Here is a 21,822-nt window from a genome sequence, read left to right on the forward strand (position 1 = left end):
CAGTGCTTTGCACATAGTCAGCGCTCAATAAATGCCATCATTATTATTATCTGCGGATCTTGCAGGGGACCGAGCGCCCCAACCTCGGGGAAGGGGAGCCTTTCTCCCGCCCCTCCCTTCCTCCTTCCCCGCCCCATCTCAGAGCGGGACCCCAGGGGCGTCCCCTTTACACGGTTGAGAGAAGAAAGCCCATTAATAATAATAATAATAATAATGGCATTTTATTAAGCGCTTACTATGTGCAAAGCATGTTCTAAGCGCTGGGGAGGATACAAGGTAATCAGGTTGTCCCACGTGGGGTTCAGTCTTAATCCCCATTTTACAGACGAGGTAACTGAGGCACAGAGAAGTTGCCCAAAGTCACACAGCTGACAATTGGCAGAGCCGGGATTTGAATCCATGACCTCTGACTCCAAAGCCCGGCCTCTTTCCATTGAGCCACGCTGCTTCTCCATAACGCAATGCTCCAGAACCAACGTGCTGAAACTCAACCATCCAAAACCAAAACGCTCTGGAAGCCAATGCCCAGAACCCCGCAATGTAGACGCGATGGTCCTGAATCCAGTGTCCCGGAAACCGGGACTCCAGAACGCATCCCCCGGGACCTCACGATCCAGAATCCAACGCTCCAGGACCCAACAATACGGAAAAGTGATTCCTTGGAACTCCACAGTCTGGAATGCGGTGGTCTGGAGCCCGACAATCCAGAACCTGACACTTTGGAAAACGGTGGCCCAAATCCCGACAGCCCCAAGGGTGGGGAGGGCCCAGTTCCCTCCTGCCCTATTTGATGCCTGTTTGCTGAAGACTGAGGAGGCTATGGGGAGAGAGGTAAAGAGGGATGGGAAAAACGATGGAGGCCGTGACCAGGGTGCCGAGGATGACGACAGGGACGAAGATGGTGATGAGGTTGATGATGACCACTGTTGGGTAGGGAACGTCTCTATATGTCGCCAACTTGTACTTCCCAAGCGCTTAGTACAGTGCTCTGCACACAGTAAGCGCTCAATAAGTACGATTGAATGACTGAATGAATGAAGGATGACGATGACGGAGACCTTGATGACTGCACAAACTTCCTTCCTCTTCCTCCCGCCCCAACCCGATGAGGGTCGGAGAGGCCTCTGACTGGGAGAGAGGCGGGACCGAGATCGAGCAACGCGTAAGGGGGGTCCTGATTGGGAGGGAGGAACTGAGCGCTTAGAACAGTGCTCTGCACACAGTAAGCGCTCCATAATTACGATTGAATGACTAGGAGGGGGGTCCTGACTGCGAGGCCCACCCTGACCAAAGAGACCAAACCGACCAAACCGAACAGGAGCGAGCGCTAAAACTAAGAGCGGAGGGGGCCGGGAATCTTGAGCCTGAGCGGATCTGGGGTCAGAGGGCACCCCTGGGGAGAGTGGAGGGAACCCCAGGCTAGGCTCCAACGCCCCAAATTCCCATTACGGCGCACCCCGACTCCTTCTGCGAGCAATGACCATCCCGGTCCTAGGCCCAGGATGCGCCTTAGCGGCGGCCCCAAATTGTGAGGCTGGAAACACCAACCCGCCCCCGGCTCCAGTCTGACCCCAGCCCCTCTCCTTGATTCAATCGTACTTATTGAGCGCTTACGGTGTGCAGAGCACTGTACTAAGCGCTTAGTACAGTGCCTTGCCTTTCCTCTACCGCCCACAGTCAGGTACCCCTCCCAAACCCCACCCTTCCCAAGCCACCTCCCCCATCTCCGGCCTACCGGGGTGAGGGATTGGTATGGGGACGTCGGCGAAGCAGTATTCGGGTGGCAGGAAACACCGGTGCTCTAAGAAGAAATGCACTTTATTAAAAAAGCTGTCTACGGAGGCGCCCGATCTGGCTTGGGGGGGAGGCCCTGGCCGGTGGCGAGCAGGGAGAGGGGCGGGCCGGGGACCCCCGGGGGAGGCGGGAAGAAAGGGGGGAAGGATGGGGAAGGGGGGAGCACGCCGGGGAGGTTGGGCCCGGGCTCGGCCCTGGGGCTTTATAAATACGATTCTCTTCTGAGTCCCCGGGTGCATCCGGCCCCCCTCCCACCGAGATGGGGGGGCGGGAGGGGGCAGGTCGAAACCAGCTCGACGACGGAGGAGGGGAAGGGTCCTGGGGCAGCTCCCGCCCCCCCAACCCCCCCCAACCCGCCCGGTGGCTCAGAGAGACGGAGGGGACGGGGGTCTCTATCCTACTGCGCGGGAGGGGGGGTTCCCTGGCCTGCAGCCCCCCCCCCCCAATAAAACAGGGCCTCGCGGCTGGGACCCGGATTGGGGGTGGGGGAAAGGTCCCCACGTCTAGAAGGAGAAGCTTCGACCATCGCTAATACTGCTACAAGGGGGGGGGGGGGGGGCTACTAGGGGGCGAGCGGGGGGGGCTCCCCGCCGGCCCCGCGGCTCTTCTTCCTCGGGGGCTTCTGGATGGGAGTCCGTTTCCTCGGGGGCTCCGAGCCGAGGCTGGAGTCCTCCGGGCCGGGCCTCGGGGCGGCGGGCGGCGGGGGGACGGGGGACGGGGCCGCCCCCTGCGCCCCCTGCACCGCCTTGGGGCCGGCCGGGACCCCCGAGCGCTTGGCCTTCTGCGGCGGGGCGGGCCGGGCGCGGAGGGGCTGCGGGGGGGTCAGTCCGTTGGGCCGGGCCCCCCGCCCCTGCGCCCAGGCCCTCGGCGGCGACACCGGGACAAGAGCGGTGGCCCCCGCCAACGCCGCCGGTTCGGGGGGCGGCCCCTCCGGCCGGCCGGGCCTGGGGCCGTCGGGGGGTCTCCCGGAGGCCCCGCCGTGGATCCAGGAGACCTTGGGCTTGGTGGCGGGGTCGGGGGGCGGGGGCTTGCCGGGCCCCCCGCCGGCTTCGTCGTCGTGGTGGTCGCGGGCCGGCTGGGCGGAGCGGGCGACGCGGGCGTAGAGGGGGCAGGCCCCGGGCCCCGCCGCCCCCGGTTCCCAGCTCCCCGACTGCTCGCTGTCCGACGACCGCAGCAGCACCGTCTCGCTGCTGGACGAGGCCACCTCTCTTCGGGCGGGGGGCTCCGCCGGGCCCGGGCCCCGGGGGTCGCACTGGCTCCGCTCCCGGCTCTCCGCCGCGCCCTCTGCGAAGCGAACGCCGTCAGGGAGGGAGGGGCCCGGGACCGGGACCTCCGCTTCCCCGGGTGGTCCTCAGGGATGGACAGGGGTGGGGGACAGTCGGGGGGGGGGGGGTCGCTGGGATGGAGTGGGATGGGCCGTGGGGAGTCACGGGGGCGGAGAGGGGAGTTGGGGGTTAAGTTATTGTCCGCGCTGCGTGACGGGGGGAGAGCCACGGATGGAGAGGGGAGAGGCGGTGGGGTGGGATGGGCAGCGTTGGGTCATCAGGGGACAGCCAGGGATGGAGAGGGAAGCGCTTAGAACAGTGCCTTGCACATAGTAAGCTCTTAATAAATGCCATTAAAAAAAAAAAGTCAGGGGAGTCAGGCAAAAACTCCTCACCCTCGACTTCAAGGCTGTCCATCCCCTCGCCCCCTCCTACCTCACCTCCCTTCTGTCCTTCTCCAGCCCAGCCCGCACCCTCCGCCACTAATCTCCTCACCGTACCTCGTTCTCGCCTGTCCCGCCATCGACCCCCGGCCCACGTCCTCCCCCGGGCCTGGAATGCCCCCAATCCCTCTGCCCATCCGCCAAGCTAGCTCTCTTCCTCCCTTCAAGGCCCTACTGAGAGCTCACCTCCTCCAGGAGGCCTTCCCACACTGAGCCCCTTCCTTCCTCTCCCCCTCGTCCCCCTCTCCATCCCCCCATCTTACCTCCTTCCCTTCCCCACAGCACCTGTATATATGTATATATGTTTGTCCATATTTATTACTCTATTTTACTTGTACATATCTATCCTATTTATTTTATTTTGTTAGTATGTTTGGTTTTATTCTCTGTCTCCCCCTTTTAGACTGTGAGCCCACTGTTGGGTAGGGACTGTCTCTATATGTTGCCAATTGGTACTTCCCAAGCACTTAGTACAGTGCTCTGCACATAGTAAGCGCTCAATAAATACGATTGATTGATTGATTGATTGGGATGGTTCATGCCGGGCGGCCCGGGGAGAGACGGGGCCAGAAAAGAGAGAGTGAGAGAAAGAGGGTGACACAGCGTGCCCAGCCGGAGGGAGAGGGACCGCGGCTGGGAGATGTGGGCCCCAGCAGGCCCACTCGTCCGGCTCGGGCCTGGGGTCCGGTTTTTTCCCCCCGGGCCCCGCACACTCCTACCCTCGTGCGGCAGGCAGTACACCGGGCCCTCGTCCGTCGTGTCGAACGAGGAGAAGGAGCCGCGGGAGGACCAGGACGGCGACGGCTGCTCGGCGGCCGAAGACGGCGGCTCCAGGAAGCTGCAGTTGAGGGTTTGATCCGGATCGTGGTGTGCCACTGTGGGGGAAGCGGTGCCCAGGCTGAGACGCGCCCTCCGTCCCCCCCAAAGGGGGGTAACGGAGATAGGCCGTGCGCACCTCCGGGAGGTTGTGGAGACATGTCCTGTCCACCCCTGGGAGGCTGAGGAGACCCGCCCGCTCATTCGCTCCCCGGAGGCTGAGGAGACCGGTCCCCCATACACCCCAAGGAGGCTGAGGAGAGCCGCCCTGTCCACCCCGGGACACTGTGGAGACCTGCCCTGTCAACCCCCAGGAGACTGTGGCTGCGGAGGTCCTCGCCCCTCTGGGGGACCTTGAGAACCCCAACCCTGACCAGTCTCAGAACCACCATAGGCCCAGCTCGGGCTCCAGAGCCCGTGGTTTCTGGATCTGGATTACCTTGTATCTGCCCCAGTGCTTAGAACAGTGCCTGGCACGTAGTAAGTGCTTAACAAACACCATTATTATTATCGTTATTATCCTGACTCTCTCCCAGTGACCCAGCACAGTCCAACCCACAACACTCAGTCTCCCCTCGCCATCCCTGACTCTCCCCAAGTGACCCAGCAGGAACCATCCAAAACCCCTCACCCGATACAGGTGTAATATTACTATGTGCCAGGCACAGTACTAAGCGCTGGGGTGGATACAAGCAAATCGGGTTGGACACAGTCTCTGTCCCACGTTGGGCTCACGGTCTCAACCCCCATTTTATAGATGAGGGAACTGAGGCCCAGAGAAGTTGAGTGACTTGACCAAGGTCCCACAGCAGACAAGTGGCGGAGCCGGGATTAGAAGCCATAATCTTCCGATGCCCAAAACCGTGCTCTATCCACTACGCCATGTTAAGTGACTTGCACAGAGTCAAGCAGTCAGGAGGAGTTGGGATTAGAACCCATGACCTTCTGACTCCTAGGCCTGGGCTCTAGCCACTAGGCCACACTGCTTCCAATGATCCAGAAGGCACATTATACTATACGAGTGATGGATGCCTCAGGCCAGCACAGCTGTTCCCTGGACTCATTGCTCACCCTTCTTTCTCTGCAGGCCCTGCCCCAGGACTACCCTCTGCCCTGGGAGAGCCCGGAAGACAAGACCTCGATACGGACCCCTGGACCCACACTCAGGTCTGGATCTGGACCCAGATCTAGACCTAAACTCAGGTCAGAAGAACCTTCCAGGGGGCCGGGCCCATCTTTATTTTGGGCTCCTGCAGGGCCTTGGCCTACAGGGAAGCGGCATAGCCTAGTGGATAGAGCACAGGCCTGGGAGTTAGAAGGATCTGGGTTCTAATCCCGACTCTGCCCTTTGTCTGCTGTGTCACCTTGGGCTTAAGTCACCTCACTTCTCTGTGCCTCAGTTACCTCATCTGTAAACTGGGGATTAAGATGGTGAGTCCCACGTGGGACAGGGACTGTGTCCTACCCAATTACCTTGTATCTACCCCAGCACTTAGTACAGTGCCTGGAAATATAGTAAGCATTTAATAAATACCACAATTATTGTTATTATTATTATTATTAGTTGACCACCACCTACAAGCAGTCAGCACCAGACCTGAATTTCCCTGCCAGCAGAACTGAAACCCTGGCCAAGAGGAGAGGGGCCAGTCAAGAGGCTTTCTAAAGTCGTGGGCTTACAAGTCAGGGCCAGGGCAACTTACAGACAGACAGACAGGCAGACAGGAAGACAGGACAGGCAGACGGGCGGACGGACAGGACAGGCGGGCAGACGGATGGACAGGAAAGACAGGCAGTCGGACAGACAGACAAAAGAGAGAGAGGCAGACGGACAGACAGACACAGGCAGGAAGACAGAAATGCAGGCAGATGGACAGAGACGCAGGTAATATAATAATAATGATGGCATTTGTTAAGAGCTTACTATGTGCAAAGCACTGTTCTAAGCGCTGGGGAGGATACAAGGTGATCAAGTTGTCCCCCGTGGGGCTCACAGTCTTAATCCCCATTTTACCGCAGTCTCCTCTGGAGGCGTGGGTTCGTATCCCACTCCTGACATCCTCTATTTTCCTCTTCCCCTCCTCCCCCTCTCCATCCCCCCTGCCTTACCTCCTTCCCTTTCCCACAGCACCTGTATATATGTTTTTACGTATTCATTACTCTATTTTACTTGTACATATTCTATTCATTTTATTTTGATAATATGCTTTGTTTTGTTCTCTGTCTCCCCCTTCTAGACTGTAAGCCCACTGTTGGGTAGGGACCGTCTCTATATGTTGCCAACTTGGACTTCCCAAGCGCTTAGTACAGTGCTCTGCACACAGTAAGCGCTCAATATGATTGAAGGAAGGTAACTGAGGCACAGAGAATAATAATAATAATAATAATGATAGCATTTAAGTGCTTACTATGTGCAAAGCACTGTTCTAGACAGAGAGCGGCAGGCAGGTAAGCAGACAGGCTGGCTGGCAGACAGAAGGGCAAACAATCAGAATAGATGACATAAAGGAAGGCGGAAAGATAGGTGAACAGACTGGCGGGCAGATAGGCAAGCAGGCAAAGATAGGCAGACAATCCCCTACTCTGTGCAATCAATCAATCAATCGTATTTACTGAGAGCTTACTGTGTGCAGAGCACTGTACTAAGCGCTGTACTGTGCAGCCTGCAGTGGGGAGGGGTCTTCCAGAAGCTGACGGGCACCCTGCCCCAGCTCTCCGCCCAGAGCCAGGGGGGATTTAAGGCGTTGTGAGGAGGGTCATCTGGGAAGGCTCAATGGGAAAAGAAGATTTCGGGGAATGAGAAAAGGTGGGGAGGGAGAGCCTATGCCCAAGCCATATTTGGGGCGGGGGGGGGGGGTCATCAGGACTTCTTATTTATTACTCTATTTTATATTATATTATTATATATTTATAACAATAAATATATAATAATATACAATATATTATATAATATATAATATTATATTATATATTATATATAATAATATATATTATATTATTATTATATTATTATATTATATTATATTACTCTATTTTACTTGTACATATCTATTCTATTTATTTTATTTTGTTAGTATGTTTGGTTTCGTTCTCTGTCTCCCCCTTTTAGACTGTGAGCCCACTGTTGGGTAGGGACTGTCTCTATATGTTGCCAATTTGTACTTCCCAAGCGCTTAGTACAGTGCTCTGCACACAGTAAGCGCTCAATAAATACGATTGATTGATTGATTGATTACAGGCTGCCCTCTCCACACCCAGACATGGGGTAGACTGAGGGAGTGTCTCGGCCTTGAGAAGCCTCCCCACACTCACAAACCCCGGCCAACTCTGCCTCTCCCCACACCTTCCCCTGACCTCTGTCCCCCTCCAGTGTGGCTGGGGAAACTGAGGTCACAGAAGGGAGGGGACTAAATGGGGGCTCCTGGATGCCAGGACCCAAGAAAAGGGAAAGGTAAGGGACCCTCTTCTGTGTGTGCCTGCAGTGAGTGCGACTCTTGTGCATACCTGCTGTAAATGTGACTCTTGTGTATGTCTGCGGTGAGCGTGTACATAATAATGATGGCATTTCTTAAGCGCTTACTATGTGCAAAGCACTGTTCTAAGCGCTGGGGAGATTACAAAGTGATCAGGTTGTCCCCCAGGGGGGCTCACACTCAATCCTCATTTTACAGATAAGGTAACTGAGGCACAGAGAAGTGAAGTGACTCGCCCAAAGTCACACAGCTGACAATCGTCGGAGCCGAGATTTGAACCCCTGACCACTGACTCCAGAGCCCGTGCTCTTTCCACTGAGCCACGCTGCTTCTCTCTGTACCCATGTGTGTAGAGTAGGGGCCCTGAGCCCTCTGAAACCCAGGACTGTCCTGCCAGAGATAGAAGCTCGGCCTGCGGGAGACTGTGGGGCTCGATAGAGTGAGGGCACTGGGTTCTAGTCTAGCTGCACCCCTGCCCTGCTGAGCGAGCGACCTCAGGCACATCATTTAGCCTCTCTGGGCCTCAGTTTCCTCATCTGTAAAATAGGGGTAAGAGCCCCGCTTTCCCTCTCCCTTAGCCTGGAAGCCCCGACTGGGACAGAAACCGTGTCCAACCTGATTAGCGTGTCTACCTCTGTGCTCCCCCGCAGCACTTGGCCCAGGGCCCCGGTTCTCCCCCCGGCCCACCGGCCTTACCCACGACCTTGGGCAGCTTGTGGCGACGCAGGGGGAGACGGGGCAGCTTCATGCTGATGCGGCTGAACCGGCCACACAGGCGCCGGGGGGGCTTCTTGACGGCTGCGGGGTCTGGGCCATCCCTGCGGGGGGGACGAACGGACAGACAGAGCAGGGCTGAGCTGGCGGTGTGGCCCGGGCCTCCCATGTCAGGTCGCGGACAGAATGCTCACGCGCGTGCTCACACAAACACCAGTCACGTTCAGAAACGAGCTCAATCTCGGGGCACGCAACCAGGCATTCGTGCACATACATACGCAGTTACCCCTGCAAGTGCCCAGTCACAAAAGGCCACACATTAATTAATTAATGATGGCATTTGTCAAGCGCTTACTCTGTGCAAAGCACTGTTCTAAGCGCTGGGGAGGTTACAAGGTGATCAGGTTGTCGCACGGGGGGCTCACAGTCTTCATCCCCATTTTACAGATGAGGTAACTGAGGCCCAGAGAATAATAATAATGATAATGATGGCATTTGTCAAGCGCTTACTATGTGCAAAGCACTGTTCTAAGCGCTGGGGAGGTTACAAGATGATCAGGTTGTTGCACGGGGGGCTCACAGTCTTCATCCCCATTTTACAGATGAGGGAACTGAGGCCCAGAGAATAATAATAATAATGATAATAATAATGGCATTTATTAAGCACTTACTATGTGCAAAGCACTGTCCTAAGCACTGGGGAGGTTACAAGGTGATCTGGTAGTCCCACGGGGGGCTCACAGTCTTCATCCCCATTTTACAGATGAGGGAACTGAGGCCCAGAGAAGTGAAGTGACTTGCCCAAAGTCACAGAGCAAGGACTGCTGAGAGCTCACCTCCTCCAGGAGGCCTTCCCAGACTGAGCCCCTTCCTTCCTCTCCCCATCGTCCCCCTCTCCATCCCCTCCTTCTTACCTCCTTCCCTTCCCCACAGCACCTGTATATATGTATATATGTTTGTACATATTTATTACTCTATTTATTTATTTATTTATTTATTTATTTTACTTGTACATATCTATCCTATTTATTTTATTTCGTTAGTGTGTTTGGTTTTGTTCTCTGTCTCCCCCTTCTAGACTGTGAGCCCACTGTTGGGTAGGGACTGTCTCTATATGTTGCCAATTTGTACTTCCCAAGCGCTTAGTACACTGCTTTGCAAATAGTAAGCGCTCAATAAATACGATTGATGATGATGACAGTTAGCAGGGCCGGGGTTTGAATCCATGACCTCTGACTCCAAAGCCCGGGCTCTTTCCACTGAGCCAAGGTACACACAGTCACTCACGCCTCCAGTTCCATTCAGACACTCGTTCCATCTCAGGTCACAGAGTCAGACACTCACAGATGCGTATGGATAAACATACACACACACACATGCTCCTCCCCCCGCACCCCACCATACACGCACACACGCAGTCAGAGAAACAAACAGGCTGGGGAAGGGGCAGTTGGGGGTGGAACGGGGCATCTTACGGGGGGCGGGCCTGGCGGTGGCGGTGGTGATGGCGGTGGCGGCGGCGGACACAGCAGTAGCCCAGCAGGAAGAGCAGGGCGGCCAGCAGCAGGAAGAGCAGCAGAGCTCCGGCCCCCATAACCCCCACCCGCTGGTTCACGTCTGTCTCGGAGAAAGCAGAGACCGGCCCGCTGGGTGAGCCCCAGGTCGGGGGTCCGCCTGGGCCAGGGCTGTCCTGGGCTGGAGATCATTCTGGGCCAGGGATGTGGGGTCTTCCCGAGGCTGAGGGTCATCCTGGGCTGGGGACATGGGGTCGGCCCAGGCCAGGGGCAGGGCAGGTGGCATCCCTCAGCTCTAGAATCCCACAGGGGAGGTGGGTGGGCACGTCTCTCTCTGCCTCCTGGCAGTCAGTTCCTCGTCACCCCCTCGGAGGAGCGGTCAGGCGCCTGGGCCGCACTGGCAGGGACACCCTGGCCGGGCGGAGGGGCGTGAGCCCCAGACCCCAAACCCAGCACGGGAGACTGCAGCGAAGGTTGGGGACAGAGAGGAGGAGCCGGAGGCCAGGGAGCAGGCCTTGGATGGACTAGAGGCTGTGCAATGGAGGAGGGGGACTGGAGAACCGGGGCGAGGGGAGGGGTGCGGGCACTAGACGCCACAAGTCGGGGATTGGGGGCGACTGAAGGCGGAGGGTCGGTGGTGGGAGTGGAGTGGGGCTGGAGGCCACGGTGTGGGCGGGAGGGGCACTGGGCACAGACGAGCCCCCTCAGGGCTGGGGTCCTCACCCATGTGGCAGGCGCCGGTCATAGGGTCGCAGGAGTCCTCGCGGCAGCTGCAGGATTGGGCGCAGTTGACCCCGAAGAGTCCGGGCGGGCAGGTCAGGTTGCAGCTGTGTGGGGAGAGAGGCCGGGAGTGAACAGGGGAGACCAGACGCGGGGATGGGCCCGGAGACGATGGACAAGGGCGATATTGAGACCTTCACCTGGAGGGAGGGGCAGGGGAGGAAGGGAGCCAGGAAGGGTCATCCCGTCCAGTCCCCTGCCTCTGGGAAGTGTTCACTGTCCGGGCAGAGACACCACATGACCCTAAGAGCTCGTCCCAAGGCCAGACCCCTTTCCCCACCTTGATGGGGCAGGAAGCTCCTCTCCCTGTCCCACCTCCATCCCTCCTGCTGCAACGTGAGCCTGGCCCTGAGGGAACAGGAGCAGATGGGCTCGGAGGCGAGAGAGGGGATAGAAAGGCTAAGGAGGAGAGGCACACGATTTGGGATCGGGAAGGTCTATGGAGATCTCCCCCTTCCCTCTCCTGGAGAGGTCAGAGACCCTGCGGTCTGGGATAGGAGACACTGCAATGGCACCACTGGGTCTGGGGGTCTCTCTCAGGTTGGGGGAAAGGGATGTGTTTGCGTGTGTTTGTGTGTGTGTGTGTGTGTGTGTGTAAGCTCGCATATTGAACTGGGGCCTGAGTGGGGGTGGGCATGAGGGGAACACCTGTTGCCATTCAGCTGTCCCCCCACCTCCCTACTCCCCAGGCCCCCTTTCCTCCAGCCAGCACCATCCCTGATCTATGTCCCCCTCTGCGAAGCCTCCCAGAGGGTGGGGGTGGGCAGAGCTCGCTCCCGGAGACTGGGCGGGTGGCGGGATGGGGGCTTGGGTTCTCCCCGGAGGGAGTCCCCTCTAAAGGGAACTACAATCCAATCTCCTCAGCCTCCTTCCCAAGGAGGGAGGTAAAGGCAGTGAGGGGAATGAGGGAGGGGAAGCCAAGGGAGGAGTTGGGGAGGAGAGGAGGGGAAGCTGGGAGAAAAGGTGGAGATGGGAGGGATGGGGAGCCTGGAGGAGGGGGCATGGGGGAGGCTCCTTCTTCCACCTCAAGCACTGCAGCCGGAGGTGGAGTCCCTGCAGACACTCTTGCCCACAGGTGACTCGGGGTCTAGGGGAAGGGTCGGAGCTGGCTATCTCCTTTGTGGCTGAGATAGGTCAGAGCTGACTCCCGTGATGGTTATCCTGTTCCCCAGCATGGGTAGACCAGCCCCACTGTCCCCAGCAGATTCTGTATCCGGGATGAGACAGTGACCAGCAGCCAACATATCCGGTGCTCTGGGTGAGACAGTGACCGTGGTCCAGTGTATCCAGTGTTTCAGGTGAGACAGTGACTGGGGTTGTGTTTACCCAGTGTCCTGGTTGAGACAGTGAGTGGCATCTAATATTCTGGGTAAGATAGTGACCAGGGTTGAGTTTATCCAGTGTCCAGGGTCGAGTGCATCCGGTGTTCCATATGAGCCAGTGACCGGGGTTGAGTGCATCCAGTTTTCTGGGTGAGACAGTGAGCGGCATCCAACATTCAGGGTCAGACAGTGACTGGTATCTGGTGTATCCGGTGTCCCAGGTGAGGCAGTGATGAGATAGTGACCAGGGTTTGAGTGTATCCAGTGTCCCAGGTGGGACAGTAACCAGGGTTAAGTACTTCCAATGTCCTGAGTGAGACGGGACCAGCATCCAGTGCCCCGGGTGAACCAAAGACCGGTGTCCAGTGTATCCAGTGTCCCAGATGAGACGGTGACCAGTGCCCAATGTATCCAACGTCACAGGTGAAACAGTGACTGGGATTGAGTTAATCCAGCGTGCTGGGTAAAACAGTGTCCGGCATTCGATATATCCAGTGTCCTGGGTGGAACAATGACCAGCATCCTATGTATCCAGTCTCTCGGGTGAGACGGTGACCAGTGTCCATTGTATCCAGTGCCGCAGGTGAAAGTGACCAGGGTTGAATATATCCAGTGCCCTGGGTGAGACAGTGACTGACATCCAGCATTCCCGATGAAATAGGGTCCGGTGTCCACTATATCCAGTGTGCTGGTTGAGGCAGTAACGGCATCCAGCATATCCAGTGCCCTAGGTGAAAGAGTCTCCAGCGTCTAATGCATCTGGTGTCCTGGTTGGGACAGTAAGGGTGCCCAGAGTATACGGTGTCCTGAGGTGAAAAGTGGCCAGCATGCAACGTATCCAGCATCCCAGGTGGGACAGTGACCAGAGTCGAATGAATCCAGCGTCCCGGGTGAAACGATGACTGGCATCCAGCATTCCGGGTGGGACAGTGTCCAGGGTCAAGTGTATCCAATGTCCCGGGTGAGACAGTAATTGCTTCCGGCACAGTCAGTGTCGCAGGTGAGACAGAGAATGCCACTGACCTGCTCCAAATCTGGAATCAGCTTCTGGCTGCCAGGGGCCTGGAGACTCCAGACTCCATTTCAAGGCCCTCACCCAACTACAAACTCCCCTGCTCCCCGCCCTGTCCCCCACACTGCAAGACTCCTTCCTCCACCACTTTCCTCTCCGGCTGAGCTGACCTCCTCCTCACCCCACAGGCTTGCTCGCTCATCTCTTGGGCTGTTGAACAGGAACAACCCCCCCCGCAACCTGAGATACTCCCCTCAGTGCCACTGCAGCGTGCCGATAAGACCCCTGACCTGAGATACCCCCCCACCAGCGCCACCGCAGCCCGCAAACATGACAAGACGTTCCGAGAAGCCGGCCTCTTCCAGTAGGATTCCCAGACAGGGCTCCGAAGCAGTGGGAGCTGCTCTATCATCACCCTGTGCCCAGGATCTCCCTACCCAGCCTCTGGGCCATATGCAGAGTATCATTCCTGAGTTTCCCATGCTGGCAGTGCCCGTCCACTCCTTCCCGTGCCTTCTCCGGCCTGCCATCAGTGGCCATGGGGGTATCTTGATAGTGCCCTTCCCCTGTCCTGAGCAGAGATCTACGGGCCGATTAGCACCCAGAGCTTCTGGCAGGGAAACCAGCCCTGCCCTCCGAGGTTGTACCTGGCAGGGGACAGAACTGAGGGGGTTATGGGCTGGTGGAAGAGGCACACGATTGGAGATTGGGGAGGTCTGTGGAGAGGCCAGAGACCCCGCAGTCTGGGATGGAAGACACTGCTATGGCACCAATGGGTCTGGGGTCTCTCTGAGGTTGGGAGAAAGGGGGTATGTGTGTGTGCGTGCATGTGTGTGCGTCCCTGTCCTGCTGCCCAGGAGGCCACGGGTCTCTATGTGGTGGCTAAGCGGAGCCGGGCGGCCCGCAGTCACGCGAGAGGAGGAGAAGGGGGATGGCGTGGACGTGTGATGTCTGGATACGGACACTCAGGTGGGGTCCTGCTAATTCTGAGGAAGGCCCCCAGGCCAGTCCTAAAGTCTGGGTCAAGGGCGAACGGGCACTGGGGTGACTCCGGGAGCTGACGATTCACGCATGCCTGTCGGGGCCTCCGGCCGGAGGGAGGGTCCAGAACTGTCCTGCTCCTCTCCGGCGGGAGTGGAGATTCAGAGTGTGAAAGATGGGAGAGTCCAGCCCCAAAGGGGTCAACGGGGGCCATCCAGATGGGGAGCCCAGGGTAGTTCTACCCACACTGACAACTGCCGGGTCTGGCTGGAACCGACCGAGGGGGTGGGGTGCTCACTACACGATGAGCTGGGCGAGGGGGTCCACTCACTGAGGGCCGTGGGAACCGGCGTCGCACAGGCAATGTCCGGACTGGAAGTGGCACTGGCCGCTGAAGCAGTCACTGCAGACGAAGGCACAGTCTTCCCCGAAGGTGCCATTGCTGCATCTGATGTCACACCTGGGAATGGGGTCAGAGAGCGGGGCTGGGGTCAGCATCTCCCGTTTTGCTCCCTCTTCTCCCTTCCCGCTCAAGAGGGTGGGGATGGGAGTGGAATGGAGGTGGGGGGATGAGGAGGGGAGGGAAAGTAGGAGGGGAGAGTGGGGAAGGAAGGGGGAGGAGGAAGGATGGATGGAAGAAGGGAAACCAGGAGGAGGGTGGGGGAGAGGGGTGGTGGTATCGGGGTGGCCTGGCCCTCACCGGTCTCCAATCCAGCCTGCGTTGCAGCGCGAGCACTTGCCCGTCACGTGGTTGCAGGTGTGCCCGTCACGGCAGGGTGGGCATAGCCGCTGGCAGCCGTCCCCGTAGAAGCCCGAGGCGCACGCCTGGTCGCACTTGGTCCCGTTCCAGCCAGGCTCGCAGGTCAGGCAGCGGCCGTCCACTACGGTGCAGGGCTGGAGCCCCTTGCACTGGCCGCACCTGGGGGCGGGGGAGCGAGGGGTGACCATGATGGTATGCGTCGAGCGCTTACTATGTGCCGGGCACCGTACTAAGCGCCGGGGTGGATCCGAGCAGATCGGGTGGGACACCGTTCCCGTCCCGCACCGGGCTGACAATCCTAATCTGAGAGGCTGACAAGCGGCATGGCGTAGTGGGCCGAACACGGGCCTGGGAGCGAAAAGGTCATGGGTTCCAATCCTACTTGTCTGCTTCGTGGCCTCGGGCCAGCCGATTCACTCCTCTGTGCCTCAGTCACCTCACTGGTAAAATTCATTCCTCCATTCGTTCGATCGTATTTATTGAGCGCTTACTGTGTGCAGAGCACCGGACTAAGCGCTGGGGAAGTACAAATCGGCGACATATGGAGACGGTCCGTACCCCACGACGGGCTCACAGTCTAGAAGGGGAGAAGACTGTGAGCCCTGAGCGGGACAGGGGCCGTGTCCAACCTGATTTGCTTTTATGCACCCCAGCGCTCAGTTCAGTGCCGGGCACCTAGTAAGTGCTTAACAGATACCGTAACTATTATTAATGCCCATTTTACAGAGGAGGTAACTGAGGCACAAAGAAGTGAAATGCCATTCTGAGACTTGGCCCGGCAGGCCCTAGCATCCTTAGAGAAGCAGCGTGGCTCAGTGGAAAGGGCCTGGGCTTTGGAGTCAGAGGTCATGGGTTCAAATTCCGGCTCCACCAATTGTCAGCTGTGTGACTTTGGGCAAGTCACTTTTTTCGGCCTCAGTGACCTCATCTGTAACATGGGGTTGAAGACTGTGAGCCTCCCGCGGGACAACCTGATCACCTTGTAACCTTCCCAGCGCTTAGTACAGTGCTTTGCACACAGTAAGTGCTTAGCAAATGCCATCATTGTTATTATTATTATTATTATCCTTCCTCCGCCTCTGCCCCGCCGCTCTCTTCCCCAAATGCCTGTCCTCCGGCTCCCTCTCAGATCCCAGCGTGGCTCAGTGGAAAAGAACACGGGCTTTGGAATCAGAGGTCATGGGTTCAAATTCCAGCTCCACCACTCGTCAGCTGTGTGACTTTGGGCAAGTCACTTCTCTGGGCCTCAGTGACCTCATCTGCAAAATGGGGATGAAGACTGTGAGCCCCCTGTGGGACAACCTGATCACCCTGTAACCTCCCCAGCACTTAGAACAGTGCTTTGCACATAGTAAGCACTTAACAAATGCCATCATTATTATTATTATTATTATTCTCTGGGCCTCAGTTACCTCATCCGTACAATGGGGATTAAGACTGTGAGTCCCCCGTGGGACAACCTGATCACCTTGTAACCTCCCCAGCACTTAGAACAGTGCTTTGCACATAGTAAGCGCTTAACAAATGCCATCATTATTATTATTATTATTCTCTGGGCCTCAGTTACCTCATCTGTACAATGGGGATTAGGACTGTGAGCCCCCCGTGGGACAACCTGATCACCTTGTAATCTCCCCAGTGCTTAGAAGCGCTTAGCGCTTGTCTCCCCCTTCTAGACTGTTAGCCCACTGTTGGGCAGGGACCGCCTCTATATGTTGCCAACTTGTACTTCCCAAGTGCTTAATACAGTGCTCTGCACACAGTAAGTGCTCAATAAATATGATTGATTGATTAGAATAGTGGTTTGCACATAGTAAGCTCTTAACAAATGCCATATTAATTAATTAACGTGTGACCTTAGTAAATGCCATCATTGTTATTATTATTATTATCCTTCCTCCGCCTCTGCCTCGGCGCTCTTTTCCCAAAACACCTGTCCTACAGCTCCCACTCAGATCTCCGGGGCCTGGTGACCACCGGGCCCCCTCCCGCCACTCACCGGCGGCGGCAGCCCTGCCCGTAGAAGCCGGCGGGGCAGGGCTCGCGGCAGTACTTGCCCCGGTACCCCGGCTCGCAGCTGCAGGTCCCGTCGACGGGGTTGCAGCGGCCCCGGTGACACTGGCAGTACCGTTCGCAGTGCAGGCCGAAGGTCCGCTCGCGGCACTGGCAGCGCCCGCTGAACTGGTCGCAGGGCGAGCTGTGGCAGGCGCACTGGTTGTTGCAGCTGCGGCCCCACCAGCCGGCGTGGCAGGCGCAGGTGCCCGCCTGCGGGTCGCACTGGGAGGTCTGGCTGCAGTAGCAGGCGCTGGCACACTGGGGCCCCCACCAGCCCGGCTCACACGTGCAAGCGCCGCTGCGCGGGTGGCACACGCCGTGCTTGCACACGCAGGCGCGCTCGCAGCGCGGGCCCCAGCGGTTGGCGTGGCACGTGCACTGGCCCGTCGTGTCCTCGCACTGCCCGTTGGGGTGGCAGCTGCACAGCTCCTTGCAGTCGGGGCCCCAGAACTGGCGTGGGCACTCTGCGGAGGAGAGGGGGACCGGCAGTGTTCGTTCACTCATTCAATCGTATTTATCGAGCGCTTACTGTGTGCAGAGCACTGGACTAAGCGCTTGGGAAGTACAAGCTGGCAACAGCGAGAGACGGTCCCTACCCGACAGCGGGCTCACAGTCTAGAAGGGGGAGACAGACAACAAAACAAAACATATTAACAAAATAAAATAGATAGAATAAATATGTGCAAGTAAAACACGTATGCATAAAATACGTACAAACAGTATGCAGTAATACCAAGCTCTGCACACTGTAGGTGTTCAGTACAGTCTTTTCCCAAAGTGGAAACTCAGTAAATATGGATGGATGGATGGATGGATGGATAGAGGGATGAATGGCTAGATGGATGGATGGATGGATCCATGTGTGGACAATGGATGGATAGTGGACAGGTTGGGTGGGCATATGGATGGATGGATGGATGGAAAGACGGGTGGATGGGTGGAAGGGTGGTCGGACTGGTGGAAGGGAGGGTGGAGAGATGGGTGGATGAATTATTATTATTATTATTCATTCATTCACTCAATCGTATTTATTGAGTGCTTACTGTGTGCAGAGCAATGTACTAAGCACTTGGGAAGTCCAAGTTGGCAACATAGAGAGACGGTCCCTACCCAACAGCGGGCTCACAGTCTAAAAGGGGTAGACAGACAACAAAACATATTAACATATTATGTTGCCAACTTGTACTTCCCAAGCGCTTAGTACAGTGCTCTGCACACAGTAACTGCTCAATACGATTGATTGATTAACAAAACAAATAGAATAAATATGCACAAGTAAAATAGAGTAATAAATACGTACAAACATATATATAGGTGCTGTGGGGAGGGGAAGGAGGTAGGGTGAGGGGGATGGGGTGGAGTGTGGGAAGGCCTCCTGGAGGAGGTGAGCTCTCAGTAGGGCTTTGAAGGGAGGAAGAGAGCTAGTTTGGCGGATGGGCGGAGGGAGGGCATTCCGGGCCAGGGGGAAGACGGCGGGACAGGCGAGAACACAGGCAGTGTGTGTGTGTTGGGGGGTCCCTCTGGCCTGGCCGGGGTCTCGGGGGATGTCAGGGCCGCCCCGGGGGTGGGGTCCCGGGTCTGGGCGGGGGTCACTCACTGGTTTCACAGTTGGCACCGAAGTAGCCGTGGCGGCAGCGGCAGTCGCTGGGCCGGACGCAGACCTCGTTCTCGGAGCAGCTGAAGTTCCCTTCGCACACGGCTGCGGGGAGGGAAGGGCTGAGGGAGGGCACGGGGGGCGGGGGGCGGCCCCTAGCCCACCCCCTGCCAACTGGAGGGGCCGCCTGTACAGAGCCCTAGGACCCGCTCCCTGCCCACCCTCGGGGGGCCGGGGTCTCGGGGGGCGGGGAGGGGGTCTTGGACCCTTGAACACTTCAATCAATCAATCAGTCAATCGTATTTATTGAGCGCTGACTGTGTGCAGAGCACTGGACTAAGCGCTTGGGAAGTACAAGTTGGCAACATAGAGAGACAGTCCCTTGAACACTTCAATCAATCAATCAATCATATTTATTGAGCACTGACTGTGAGCAGAGCACTGGACTAAGCGCTTGGGAAGTACAAGTTGGCAACATATAGAGACAGTCCCTTGAACACTTCAATCAATCAATCGTATTTATTGAGCGCTGACTGTGAGCAGAGCACTGGACTAAGCGCTTGGGAAGTACAAGTTGGCAACATATAGAGACAGTCCCTACCCAACAGTGGGCTTCACTTCTCTGGGCCTCAGTGCCCTCATCTGTAAAACGGGGATGAAGGCTGTGAGCCCCCCGTGGGCCAACCCGATCGCCTTGTGACCTGCCCGGCGCTTAGAACAGTGGTCGGCACATAGTAAGCGCTTAATAAATGCCATCAGCATTATTATTATTATTGAACGCACTGACCGATCGGGCATTCTTCGCCATGTTGTCTCCAGCCGGGGCAGCAGGCGGGCACCGTGGAGCTGCGGGGAGGAGGGAGGAGGGAGGAGGGGGTGAGATTCGTCATCAATCGTATTTATTGAGCGCTTACTATGTGCAGAGCACTGTACTAAGCGGGGGCTTTCGTGAGGCAGCCGCTCCCCAGGCTCGTGCCCTCCGTCCACTGTGTCCCCTCGGCCGCTCCTCCCCCTCCCCCAGCATCATTCCTTCTCCCATCCGCCGGTGCCACATTCCTGGGGTCGGGAAGCAGATGGCGGGCTCGCCTCGGCTCGGCTCGGTCCCAAAGCGGGGGGTGCGGGGTGGGGGGGCACTTGGAGCCCCCGGGGACCGAACCGGCCGCTTCGGGGGTCGGGGCACTGCCCGGGGCCGACAGCCGGGGGGCCGCTCGGGCCTGAAGGGTCAGGGAGGGGCCGCCTGGGAGCGAGGCGACCGGGAGGGGCAGCCCGCAGGGCCGGAGCCCTGGGGAGGAGGGGCGGGAGCGGGACGGGAGGGAGTGAGGAGGGGAACAGGAGGGGGTGAGGGGGGAACAGGAGGGGGTGAGGGGGGGAACAGGAGGGGGTGAGGAGGGGGACGGGAGCAGGACAAGAGTGGGACAGGAGCGGGAGCGGGACGGGAGGGGGTGAGGAGGGGCAGGAGGCGGTGAGGAGGGGGACGGGAGCGGGACAAGAGGGGGACGGGAGCGGGTAAGGAGGGGGACGGGAGGGGGTGGGGGGCAGAAGGAGGTGAGGAGGGGGACAGGAGGGGGTGAGGAGGGGACAGGAGGGGGTGAAGAGGGGGACAGGAGGGGGTGAAGAGGGGGACAGGAGGGGGTGAAGAGGGGGACGGGATCGGGACAGGAGGGGGACGGGAGCGGGACAGGAGGGGGACGGGAGCGGGACAGGAGGGGGACGGGAGCGGGACGGGAGGGGGACAGGAGCGGGACGGGAGGGGGACAGGAGCGGGACGGGAGGGGGACAGGAGCGGGACGGGAGGGGGACAGGAGCGGGACGGGAGGGGGTGAGGAGCGGGACGGGAGGGGGTGAGGAGGGGGACGGGAGGGGGTGAGGAGGGGGACGGGAGCGGGTGAGGAGGGGGACGGGAGCGGGTGAGGAGGGGGACGGGAGGGGGTGGGGGGCAGGAGGAGGTGAGGAGGGGGACAAGAGAGGGTGAAGAGGGCGACAGGAGGGGGTGAGGAGGGCAGGAGGCGGTGAGGAGGGGGACGGGAGCGGGACAGGAGGGGGACGGGAGCGGGACAGGAGGGGGACAGGGGCGGGACGGGAGGGGGACAGGGGCGGGACGGGAGGGGGTGAGGAGGAGGACGAGAGGGGGTAAGGAGGGGGACGGGAGGGGGTGAGGAGGGGGACGAGAGGGGGTAAGGAGAGGGACGAGAGGGGGTAAGGAGGGGGACGGGAGCGGGACAGGAGGAGCTGAGGAAGGGGACAGGAGCGGGTGAGGAGCGGGACGGGAGCGGGACGGGAGCGGGACAGAAGGGGGTGAGGAGGGGGCGAGAAGAAGTCAGAGTGGGCTGAGGCTCAAAGAGTGGAGGGCCCTGGAGAGGGAAGGGGCGCCGCCTGGCCTTCTCGGAGAAGAAACCAAGCCCGGTCCGGTCCGGTCCGGTCCGGTCGAGTGGGCCCCGGCTCGGCCCCATCCTCTGCGTGCCCCGCTATCCACCCCCCGGGCAAGGAGCCCCCTTCCCGCGGCCCGGGGCTAGCGGGGGCGAGCGGGGGTCCCGGGGCGGCCGGGGGCGGCCGGGTCGGATCCGGTCCTACCCGTGCGGGCGGCAGACGTTGCGGCCCCGGGGGCTGAGCTCCTGGGCGGCCCCGGGCCGGGCCAGCGGCGGCAGGAGCGGCAGCAGCAGCGGCAGGAGCGGCAGGGCCAGCAGGACCAGCGGCAGGAGCGGCGGGGCCGGGGCCGGGGGGGGCCCGGGGGTCCCCCCTGCCCCCCGTCCCATGGCGGCCCGGGGCGAGGAGCGGCTGCAGCGAGCGCGGCCGGAAGCGGAGTGCGAGGGCCGGGGGCCGCGGGGCCCGGGGGGCCCGGGGGGCGGGGGCCGGGGGGCGGCAGGAGGGGCGCCGGCCCGGCCCGGCCCGGCCCGCCACCGGCAGGAAATGCCTTCTTCGGCTCTCCTGCTCCCGGGCCAGGACCGCGCCGCCCCAAGCGGCCCCTCCCTAGAGCCCCCCACCCCCCCAATCTCCCCAGGAGGACCCCGCCGCCCGGCCAGCGCTCCCCCGGCGGGGGCCTATTTGGGGGTCGCTGCCCGGACGGGGCGGGGCGGGGGGCGCCGGACCCCGCGGGCATCGCCGTTCTGCTTGGCCGGACTCGGCCGGGGAGGGGTCCCGGAAAGAAAGAGCGGGCGGCGGGGGGCGGCGGGGGAGGGGACGGGCCTGGGACGGGAGGACAAGGGGGCTTTGGGGGGAGGAGGGGGGTGGGAGCTCCGGAAGCCCGGCCAGGGCAAGGCGCTGACCTGGGCCCAGAGTCTCCCCGGAGCCCCTCCGCGAAC

General features: G+C 59.4%; 1 protein-coding gene across 1 annotated transcript; it reads right to left on the bottom strand.

The window, feature by feature from the left end:
- Positions 1–2,356: 2,356 nt before the first annotated feature.
- On the bottom strand, positions 2,357–21,234 carry SCARF2 (scavenger receptor class F member 2; the record flags this gene model as incomplete). The annotated part of the gene is made up of 11 exons (XM_038762303.1): positions 2,357–3,078; positions 4,222–4,377; positions 8,488–8,609; positions 9,981–10,122; positions 10,743–10,846; positions 14,446–14,574; positions 14,815–15,033; positions 16,874–17,393; positions 18,527–18,628; positions 19,311–19,369; positions 21,095–21,234. Coding segments are annotated over 11 exons (2,415 nt in total), but the record flags the coding sequence as incomplete, so codon positions are not given.
- Between the last annotated feature and the right edge of the window lie 588 nt (positions 21,235–21,822).

This window comes from Tachyglossus aculeatus, chromosome 21 (assembly GCF_015852505.1).
Source record: "Tachyglossus aculeatus isolate mTacAcu1 chromosome 21, mTacAcu1.pri, whole genome shotgun sequence".
NCBI lineage: Eukaryota > Metazoa > Chordata > Mammalia > Monotremata > Tachyglossidae > Tachyglossus > Tachyglossus aculeatus.